Source organism: Dromiciops gliroides, chromosome 1, assembly GCF_019393635.1.
Source record: "Dromiciops gliroides isolate mDroGli1 chromosome 1, mDroGli1.pri, whole genome shotgun sequence".
NCBI classification, from domain to species: domain Eukaryota; kingdom Metazoa; phylum Chordata; class Mammalia; order Microbiotheria; family Microbiotheriidae; genus Dromiciops; species Dromiciops gliroides.
Genome location: NC_057861.1, coordinates 753,046,383 through 753,057,731, shown reverse-complemented (window position 1 = coordinate 753,057,731; position 11,349 = coordinate 753,046,383). Strand labels below are relative to the sequence as shown.

The following is an 11,349-nucleotide window of genomic DNA, read 5'->3' as shown; positions in this document are numbered from 1 at the left end:
TCAAACTTGGCCTCAGATAGTTTACTAGCTGTGTGACCCTGGGCAAGTCCCTTAACCCTGTTGGCCTTAGTTTCCTCATCCGTAAAATGAACTGGAGAAGGAGATGGCAAAATCGCTCCAGTATCTTTGCCAAGAAAACCCCAAATAGGGTCATGAAAAACAACAAAAGTTAAGCCATAACAAGCACAGATTTAGAGCTAAAAAGGCCCTTGGGAGACTATCTTTATCTGGCCCCTTATCTTACAAATGAGGAAACTGAGGCCCGGGCTCTAAGTCCTTTGCAGAGCTGGGGTCTGAACGCAGGTGCTTGGCCTGTAAATCCAGGAATCCCTCCACCACACTCTCTCTTCTCTCAATCTAGAGAGAAATTGCAAAAAGCAACCTGCCCCATCATTTAATCATAAAGGGTGATGCCATCACCCTTTATATTAAAAAGGTTTCGGATAAAACCAATTCAACCAGGCTTAGAAGGAAAGCAGGAAACTGTGAAACAATTTTTATAGCCAGTATTTCTGGAAAATGCCTCATTTCTCAAATATATAGAGAACTGAATTGAATTTATAAGCAAACAAATCATTCCCCAATCGGGAAATGGCCAAAAGATACGAATAGTTTTCAAATGAAGAAATTAAAGCTATCCATAGTCATATGAAAAAATATTCTAAATCACTATTGATTAGAGAAATAGAAATTAAAACAACTCTGAGGTGTCACCTCACACCATATCAGATTGGCTAATATGGTAAAAAAGGAAAATAAGTGTTGAAGATGTGGGGAAATTGGAATACTAATGAACTGTTGGTGGAACTGTGAACTTATCTAATCATTCTGGAGATAAATATGGAACTTTGACATATCTATATCTATATGTATATGTATAGAGATATATAGATATAACCTATATCAGATTACCTGCTGTCTAGGGGAGGGGGGAGGGAGGGGAGGGAGGGAGAAAAATCTGAAATTGTAAAGCTTGTATAAACAAAAGTTGAGAACTATCTTTACATGTAACAGAAAAAATAAAATACCTTATACATAAAAAAAAAAATAAACAAATATGGAACTTTGCCTGAAGGGCTATAAAACTGTGCATACCCTTTGACCCAGCAATACCACTACTAGGTCTACATCCCAAAGAGATCATAAAAAAGGGAAAAGGACCCACATGTAAAAAATATTTATAGCAGTCCTTTTTGTGGTGGCAAAGAACCGGAAATTGAGGGGATGCCCATCAATTGGGGGATGGCTGAACAAGTGGCATATGAATAAATATCATGGAATATGATATTGTGCTGTAAGAATCGATGAGCCGACAGATTTCAGAAAAACCTGGAAAGACTTAAGCAGACGGATGCTGAGTGAAGCAAGCAGAACCAAGAGGACATTGTATATAGTAAGAGCAACATTGTGTGATGATCAACTGGGACAGACTTAGCTCTTCTCAGCAATACAATGATCCAAGACAATTCCAAAAGACTTATAATGGAAAATACTCTCCACATCTAGAGAAAGAACGATGGAATCTGAATGAAGATAGAGGCATACTATTTCACTTTTGTTTGTTTGCTTTTTGTTTCTTCTTTCTCGTGGTTTTTCCCTTTTGTTTTAATGTTTCTTTTACCAATGTGAAGATAGGTTTAATACAATTGTACTGATAGAGGTGGTGTTTTTTTGTGCTGACCTATAGTCATTGAGAGCTCAGTACCTATATCAGATTGATTCATATCCTGGGGAGGGAGGAGGGCAGGGAGGGAGGGAGGGAGGGAGACAAACTTGGAACTTAAAATCTTACAAAACTGGATGCTGAAAACTATCTTTACATGCAATTTGGAAAAAATAAAATTCTAAAAAAAAAAGAAGAAAGGCAACATACCCTCTTCCATCATCGTATCGGGAATCAGATGAGCTAACATAGCCTCTTCTTTTGACATCTTGTTGAAGCAGGCTTTTGAAACTGAAAAAGGAGAGGAAATGAGAAAGCAGAAAATAAACTTTTAAAGTAGGTGCCAGTTTCAATCATACTTTCTAATAGATCTTGAACTGAAGGAAGGTTTCTGCTTGTTAGGGGCTTGTTAGAAATTAACTCATTAGCTTAAAATTAATTTCCAGAGTAAAGTCAACCAAAGCTAAGCAAGACTATGCACTGGCAGATCTGAATGTGCATTGCTTTGAAAGCTGCTTGAAGGTAACACTCGGCAAACAGTGGATTTGTATTTCAAAGTGAAGACTTTAAGAGGTCACGTTCCCCAAGCCTCCGCACACCCACACTCCAGACATGGATAAGGCCTCCAAAAGTTTCTGATAAGAATTCCATTATTCTTTGTTGCTACCGTACAAATCAGAATGCATTACCCATGCAAACTAAAATGGAGCTCTTTGGAGAGAAACCTCAATGTGTTACACGGTCTTTGAGGGCCAAGGATTATCTATTTTTTGCCTTTTCTTTAAAAAAAAAAAAATCTCCCCCAGGGTGGAGCATATTTACAAACACTGAAGAAATGCTGGTTGAATTTGCAGGTGTTAGTATAGAGGATAGACCCCAGATGGCTACAGAGCCATTGGGTGTCAACAACACCTGTCAGGAATCCCACCATCCATGGGTTGGGCTGTGCTCACACCATCTGCAGCTCAGGGCTTTAAAGCTGATTTTTACAAGATGACCATAAGTTACTAATAGTTCATAATAAAGCAACAATGAAATAGATTTTAAAAAATACTTAGAAAAGGAAAACATAGTTTCTGGCAGATCCCATGACAAAAGCATCGGTATATTTTCCCACTTTCAGAGGCAGTGTTGCTTAGCAGGTAGATTACTACTATCCAGATTCTACTGCTGACCCTGGCTGCAGTCAAGAGCACGGCCACATAACTTCTGAGGGTCATGGCAGGGGAGTCTCAGGGAAGAAGGGCTACCACACTGATGGAACCCCAGGCCCCCAAGTTTAACCTGGCAACGGAGACACAGGAAGGCCCTAATGTGTAGGACCTTGTCTGGGAGGGGAGGAGAGGGTGGAATGCTTTCTGAATGGCTGGGGGAGCTAAGTTAATAGGCATTTGTAGTGATACTCACAACATAATTACGAAGTCAGTGATTCCCCAAAAGAGATCTGTTATGAATGATAAACTCCATAGTGACCGATTCCGGCTGTCTAAAACTTGTCCTACAATCAAGGATGGAAAAACAAACAAGCTGAAATCACCAATATGCTCTTTAACAGAGAATTTAGAACAGGTATCACATCAAAATAAACACTTCATTAGTCACCAACCCCTAACAGATTCACATTTCCAAATGTACATTCTGCCTAAAAAAACCAAATGCAGGAAACCCTTACAAGCAAAGTCCCATGTTTGGGGGTGGGGGGTGAACAATGGCCTAGGCCTTCAGTTTCAGAAGTACCTCCTTGTACTCCTACTTAACACTACACCTACACACACACCTACACACCTACACACACACACACACCTACACACCTACACACACACACACACACACACACACACACACACACACACACACACACACAGAGCCACGCAACACCAACACCCTGGGGGACAAAGGGCTGTGAGCGAGAATGTCCATGCTTGCCACCTGTCTTTCCTCCTCCCTTACAGCAGGCACACACACATCTCCAGAACAACTAGAAGATCACAGCCCAGTTTACTTCTACTTTAAGCCTTAAATGAGTGGCTAATTGGTTTTTAATATGGAGCCCCAAGCTCGGTTTGGCCAGCCTGGGCCTGGACGGAGTAAAAGGGGGCTTTTGAGAAGAGCCTTCTCCTCACTAGTGTGGAAATGTACTGGGCTTTCAATGGTTATCGGTCAACAAAACACCACCTCTATCTGAGACTCAGAGTACAGGCCTGGGCTCTAGGGCCTGAATTCTCCCTTAAGACACTTTCACACACATGGTCCTGAAGGCCCTAAGGCCCCCACATTTAGGGCCGTCGGCCATACCATAGGCCTGGAAGGAGCAGATTCTCCGCTCCCTAGCACTCCTCTGCCCAGAGCCTGCTGAAAGCATCCGTCCTCTCAGCAAGTTTGACAATTGTACCTCGTGGTGTCAATTGACTATTGCCTGTGGGAAGCTTTAGAACATCATGGTTTCAAAAGAAAATAAATACCTTTCTGTACTGGAAAATAGAATTTTCAGGCACTTACACACACAAAATACATGGTTCTAAAAGCTGTGTTTGAACAAGTGAGTCCTGTTGTATTCGCCTAGGTGTTTGGGTCTTGGAGGGTTGGCTTGGCCTCCCCACCCCCAGGAGGGCTGACCTCTGGTCCTTCATCATTCCTACACTCTGGGGCCTCACCTCCCATCTGCCCTTCCCAGTGCCCATGCAGGCACCAGGTGTGTATGACCTCACTTAGGCCACTCCCATTCTGCTAAGGGTCTTTTGGGCAAGTTAAAGGTACAGCAGAGCTGCTGAGCACTGGACAAGGCCAAAAAAGCCATGCCGAATGGGCCTATGGTAGTCATGCCATTCAACCTAACCTGACCCTACAGGGATAAAAGGGCTTGTAACAGAATCAAGGGCTTCCAGTCACGGCTTGTGAGAAAGTTAGAGCAGGGCCAAGTCTCTCAAAGGCAAACATGACAGACAAAAGAAAACAGTAAAATTTAAAGTCCTGGAAAGTGCTTATATTCTAAAAAGGGAGAAGACTACTATCCCTATGGCATCCCAAATCTTTAAATATTAGAGAGAGAACAAAGAGAGACCTTGGGGTTTAAAAAGCAAACAATAGGGGCAGCTAGGTGGTGCAGTGGATAGAGCACCGGCCCTGGATTCAGGAGGACCTGAGTTCAAATCCGACCTCAGACACTCGACACTTACTAGCTGTGTGACCCTGGGCAAGTCACTTAACCCCAATTGCCTCACTCAAACAAACAAACAAACAATAACACTACAGAATGGGGAGAAGGAAGGAGAAGTTTACTCTTCCTTAATAGTAAGACAGTAATTGGAGCACCACAGGAATATGATTTTTTAAACATGGAGGGGGTGGTGGTGGCAGATAGAGATAGTAAACATCTCATTCTTACCTGGCCTGGGTTGGATACGGTTCAAAGTACGTTAACCTTGTTGTGAAACTCAATAAAGTAAACAGGGAATTAGTCTGGGACAGGGAGAGGGGCCGGGGATGGGATTGGGTAGAAGGGGAGACTGAAGTCAAAACAAACTAGTTATGGGAAGGCTCATAAGAAAAACAAAAAACAAATACAGTTCAAGCCAGTGATTGGTGTCCAGCCTTGAAGAGGGGAGAGGGAACAGACTGGAATCTGTGGGGTAGTTCTAAACAATATAAACTAGATACCTATGACGGGAGTTCGTTCTTTTTTCCCCCTTTCTTTTTTCTTCTAAAGAAGTGGAGGAAAAAGAAAAGTAGTATTATAACAGATTTGATAGTGGGGAAAAAAAAATCAACTTAACAGTCCTAACGGAATGGGAAAAGGATGAACTAACTATAACTCTATGATCGATAGTGGTGGAATCCAGTCTAAACAATTGGTTATTTTACAAGGAGAAATGAAATAAAGACTCACAAAGACTTAACGATGGTGGATTAGAGAATTTATTAGTCCTTAGCAGATTCCAAAAAAGCAGGCATGGCCCAAATATTTGAGAAGGACACCAGTAAAACAGACATGGTCTATGAGTCTAGAATTTACGTCCTAAGGACCAGGTGAAAAAAACAGGGAGCATTTGCCCTGGAAGAGAGAAGACAGGAAGACTGTGCTTTATCTCTTATCAAGTCTGGAATGGGCTGCCATGTGGAAGGGGGCTCGGACTTATTCTGCTTGGCCCTAGAGGCCAGAACAGGTGCGAGGGAAGGGAGGCAGTCAAAGAGAAGCCATTGAGGGCTGATGTTAGGAAAACCCATCCTCCCAAGAAGAGCTAGGCTGAAGTGGAGTGGGGAGCTCCCTCTCCTCAGAACTCTTTCAAGAAGAGGCCAGATGACGCCTCACTGGGCCCACTGAGGGGATTCTTCTTAGGGTGTGTGGGGCTCAGTGACAACTGAAGTGTCTTTTCATTCTGAAATTCTGTGGGGCCCGCTTGTTGCTATTCTCTCCAGATGGGCAGGAGCAGAGGAAATTCTGGGTCATAGCTGGAATCTGGGGGTACTGCAAGGCGGGCCACACTGCCAATTCCTGGCCCAATCTCTGTGCTCACGGAGGCTGGCCTCCACTAGCACACCTTTGAAATGGAGAGCCCAACCTCTTGGAATGACTGGCCTGTGCCAGCAGCTTCTGCTTGCCCACTGGTCACTCCCTCTTTAATCCCAGATCCTTCCCTGGGAGGGATGCCCAAGACAGCCTCATGGCTCTTAGGACCTCTCTCTCCTTTCCTAAAGAAGGTCTTTAACCACACACTACTCCAGTACCTTCCGCACAGAATGCCTTTCTCATTGCACTGGCTCATTTGGTTTCCTCCAAGGATTTCCTTATCTTTTCCCCCCATTCCCCAAAGCTGGGTGCAGGCTTTTCACTTGCAAACGAATGATTTGGGATTCTAGCACTTTCAGCCAGAATGGTCAGGCAGCAAGTCCCACTTCTAACTAATAGACATCTTCAACAAATCTCTACACATGAAAAACCAAATTCAGCACCAGCTCCTGACTTCCCTATTTCTGCCAAAGACTGAACCATCTTTCTCATTCTCCAAAGCTTGAAATCTCAGCCATGCTTGTCTCTTTCCCACTCTCTTCCTCCCATATCCAGCAGTTTCCCAAATCCCATCAAGTCTACCTTTGGATTCTCTGACATCTGGTATTTCTTTCCCAGTCAAACTTCTACGACTCTTGTTCAGACCCCCAGAACTGGAAGGAATGGAGAAGCCCCAGAGTGGAGTCCTAGGCCTACCTAACCAAGAGCATCCCCCAGTGTGCCCACAGCTTTCAGGAGAAGACCTGAAGTAAAAAAAACCCAACAATCACTGCTTCATCTCCAAGCTGCTCTGGACAGTTTTTGCTTATGTTAAAACTCCAGATACTCTGCAATTGCTTTCAAGTTCTACCCTCTGAGGACAAGAGGAAAGTTATGGCGAGCCTTTAAATGCTTGAAGGCTGCTCTCATGGCTCCCATTTCTCTCTTCTTCACACGAAAGCAAGCTCGATTCCTTCCACTAACTCTCCTGAAGCAGGATCCCAAGGATGTCTATTTTATTCTTCACCAGCCCAGTTGCAGGCCTGCACATCCTTCATAACACATGGGACCAGAACTGCACACGGTATTCCCCCAGGTGTGGTCAGACCAGGGCAGAGAGCAGAGGTGGGTCTCTCTTCTCTCTGTCTCTGTCTCTGTCTCACCCTCCTCCTCCAGCAAAAGCTAGGCTCGCCCTTCCGGACTCCATTCCCACTGATGACTCCCATTGAGCTTGGAATCTTGTCCCAGATTTTTTCAGAAAAGGTTACCCACAGCCTCACTTCTTCTACTGGCTGATAGTGGCAAGGATTTTTTTGAACCCAACTATAAGTTTTTAGTTTTAGACCAGTTAAATTTCATCTTCTTATGTCTGTCTCTAGCCTGTTGGGTCTGGCCCCTGCTGCCCAGACATGACGGGCTCCCCTTCCCAGCTTTATGAACTCTACGATGTCATCCTGTTTTGCAATGAAGCACGATGGGGCATTTGGCTAGGTCTAAGCCACACAAATGCCTCGGAATTCCAGTCAGTTATCTGAGCATCCCCACACTGACAGACAACAATCATGGACTGACCAAAGACAACTTTAGGACACAGTTATGGAGGGTGTTGGAAGAGTTCGAGGTACATGGGCCACACACAACAAATCTTAATCACCGTGATAGAATAGACACATCCCTTGTGACTGCAGACTGTGAGTGACATTTCCCGCTTTATCTTACTGGCTGAGGGAAAGAGTGGGGAGGGGTGGGGAGCCGGGCAAGCTCAAATGGTCCTGACCTCTCTTTACTCTCCTGGGGCCTGAAGCAAAGAATCAGGAGATTTGGGGGCTGGAAGGCTCAGCTAAGTTCTAGGGGACAATCATTGCGTAAGTGCTGTTCATTCTACCTCCAGAGCATTTTTCTCACTACCTTCCAATCCATCCACACAAGCTACCACCTTAGCTCACATCCTGGAATCCAGACAGGGCTGCTTCACTCAGTTCCAAAAGAACCCAAACCAAACGAAACCAACAAAAAAACCGGAGCCCTTAACAGGTCTCTTGGATCACTCCTTTCTCTAACTCACCCCTTAGGAAGCTGCCTACAGAATCTTCCTAAGGCACATCCATCATCCAAAGCCTTCTGTGGCTGCCGCTGCCTAAAATACAAATACCTCAGCCTGGCAAGTAACTCGCTTCCAATTTCATATCATTTCACACACTTTTAGACTCTGCCCCAAATGGACTAACTGTTGGCCTTGCCCTGTCCTGGTGTGCCATAGGCTCCCTCTCCAGTCATGGCTCAGATCAAATATACTTTCTTGGGTGAATCTTCTCTTTCCCCTACCCCTCTCTCTCCCGCATTTGACCTGGCCTAATAATTTGGCAAGCTCTGGCACAACCCCCCACTCCACCCCACCCCGGCCTGGCCTGGCCCACCAAAACCAACTAGGAAAAGAAGTACTGAAAGAACTACTGAAAGAATTCACTGTCATTTCTCATCTTTCTATCCCTCATCTCTGTGCCTAACACAGGGCAGGTGCTCAATAACGCCAGACCTGTCAGGGCAGGGAGCAAGAGTCCTGGCTTCACTTCCTAGCTAGGAGACTGGGCAAATCTTCACAACTCACTAAGTTAACTTCACTTTCCTTGTCTGTAAAATGGAGACAAAACCTATGAAAACATACCAGCTTGTTGAAGAAATAACTATGAACCACTACACAAATGCCCTAGAAGAGTATTAGCATTGCTGAAACTTGTGCCAAGCAGGTGTTGTTTGTATGACCCAGAAGAGAACTGAGATAATAAGAAGGGGATGGGATCTGGGACCCACTTCAGATACCCCCAGCCACCCTGGCTAGCCTGAGGAGAAGCCCTTTCACCCCCACTTTCCTGAAAGCTGGAGAAGGTGGATAATCATGGAACCACTGGGAACTGTTGTGAGCAGTCACTTGGCACTACAGAAAGCAGAGTTGTCATCCCTGAACCAACCCAACAAAAATAGAGGGGCTTGAATTAACCACATTTCTAAGGCTCAGGGAAGGGTCTGCAAAGCCATTTCCTCACAACAATCTTGGGAGGAAGCTGGGCTAAGTATTACTCTATTCATGTTATCCCTAGGGAACTTGAAGCTCCCCACACTTTTAAGTGACTCAGAAGCAGCCAGAGGCAACTTTATATATCTAGAGTGGGTTCAAATCCCGCCTTTCTGACCCATAACAGATGTGTCAGATGACACAAAACAGGCGGGCGACCCCCAGGGCCTTCTCTGAGCTTCCTCATCTGTAAAATGGGGGAATTTAGAGGAGACGCCTGGAAAGTAAGTGACTTGGGGGGGGGGGATTCTTTCATTCCCCGGTGCTTCGAACCCTCTGGCATGAAGTAGGTGCTTAATAAATATTTGTGAAACGACTGACTGTTTATGGGGTGCTATGATCCTTAGACCTCGGAGGATGATTATTATCAATCATCAATAAACACAAATATTTCAGGATACAAAGATCAGGGGAGAGGACTAAGAAACTGCAAACTTGTTATAAATGTACATTGTTTGACGAAGTAGTTACAACAGAAACAGTCCCTCCCCTCTTCGAGGTCTCCTCGGTGCAGCTCCAAAAAGGTGTTCGGCTCACCCCCTTTCCCCCAGCCCCCTCCCCTTTCCTGGCCCTCTTCTCACCGCCCCCTACAACCTAATTAACTCCGTGCTCAGACTGCACAGCGGGAGCCTGGGAAGGGTGGCCCAAGCCTGGCTTCCCCAGCCTCAGTTTCCCCTTCTGTCACAGGCTCCCACGGGATTGGCCTCGAAGGCCCCTGGGGTCCCTTGCAACTGGAAATCTGGGCTCCAAAGTCACTCTCCCTCTGTCCGGGAAAGCTCCCTCCCCTCCCCTTCTCCCCGCCTCAGTTTCCCCCCAGCCCCAGGCGGCCTCCAAAGCCCCGATCTGCCCTCCCAGGGTAGGTGGATCCCTTCCCCAGCACACGCAGCGGCTCCCGGGCCCTCCCGGCCCAGCCCCCGATCGAGACCCGTCACTCACCGTTCGAGATGTAGACCATGGCGCCGCTTCTGCCCTCTGCCCTCTGCCCTCTGCCCTCTGCCCTCCGCGCACCGCCGCCGCCTCCGGTGGTCTCTTCCCGGCTTCCGTGGTCACACCGGCGGCCCGCCTCCTCTGCCCCGGAGCCACTGACGTGACAGGGCGGGGCAACACGCAAGAGCGATCTGGGAGATGCCCATTGGCTGAGCGGGTGGGGGCTCGGCCCGAAGCCGCGCATGAGCCGCAATAGACGTCACGACGACAGTAGTGGGCGGGCCCTAGAGGGGCGTGTCGCGGCGCGTGACCGGAAGCCGCCTGGCCCCGCGCTGTCTGAGCAGGCTCTTCCAAATTCCGCAGGAAGTTGCGGCTTACAAGAGTCGGGGAGACCGCGGCCCCCAGAGGCGAGGCGGCCTGCCCCGTGCCGCGCAGCTGCGTTTGAACGCGTCTTCCGGGCTGCGGGCCCGGCGCTGACCACTGAGCCGCAGGGCGCCGGTGTGAAAGCCTTCCCACGAAACTCCCACCGTCCGCTGCCTCGGCGTCCACAGCCGGGGCTTGGAGCCTGTGGCCGCGGCCTTTCCCCCGGGCCATTGCCTGGGGGGGGGGGGGCTGCGTCGGCTTCCCACTATGGAGGAGGGGGAAGCGCTTATTGAGCACTAGCTGTATACGAAGCCGAAGCGCGGGCCTGGCCGGAAGGCCTCGGGCTAGGGGGCGCCCCGAGGCTGGGCCGGAGGGCGGAGCACGGGGTGGGGGGGTGTCAGAGCCGGTCCCCGCCGTGGGCGACCCCTCAGGCCTCCCGTGGGCCCCGTGATTTCCGCACAGCCACAGCCGAAACTGCCCCGAGCCCGGAGAGCCGGGGGGGGTCTGCCAGGGGGGCGCGCCCCGAGCCCCAGGCCCGCCGCGTCTCTTATTAGGCGCCGGTTCTGAATCGGGAGTGGGGCGGGTACCGCCAGGGCGGACCTCACCCAAGGGTGAGAGACGGAGGGCTGCCGACCGCCCCGCAGCCGGTGCCCACACCTGGAGACGTTGTTTTTGAGAGTATTTACTGGGGCGGCTGGGTGGCGCAGTGGATAAGGCACCGGCCCTGGATTCAGGAGGACCGGAGTTCAAATCTGGCCTCAGACACCTGACATTTACTAGCCGCGTGACCCTGGGCAAGTCACTTAACGCCCATTGCCCCACCAAAAAAAATGTATT

At 48.0% G+C, this 11,349-nt stretch overlaps 1 protein-coding gene across 1 annotated transcript in view; it reads right to left on the bottom strand.

Annotated features, from left to right (window-relative positions):
* Positions 1-10,318, bottom strand: part of SELENOK (selenoprotein K) — a 12,123-nt gene extending 1,805 nt beyond the window's left edge. Inside the window, exons 1-3 of the mRNA XM_043979680.1 lie at positions 10,159-10,318; positions 3,071-3,161; positions 1,874-1,954 (exon numbers count right to left, since the gene is read on the bottom strand). Of these exons, the coding sequence (XP_043835615.1) occupies positions 1,874-1,954; positions 3,071-3,161; positions 10,159-10,177 (191 nt within the window). The 5' untranslated portion in view covers positions 10,178-10,318. The remainder of the gene's footprint in view (positions 1-1,873; positions 1,955-3,070; positions 3,162-10,158) is intronic.
* Positions 10,319-11,349: the final 1,031 nt, after the last annotated feature.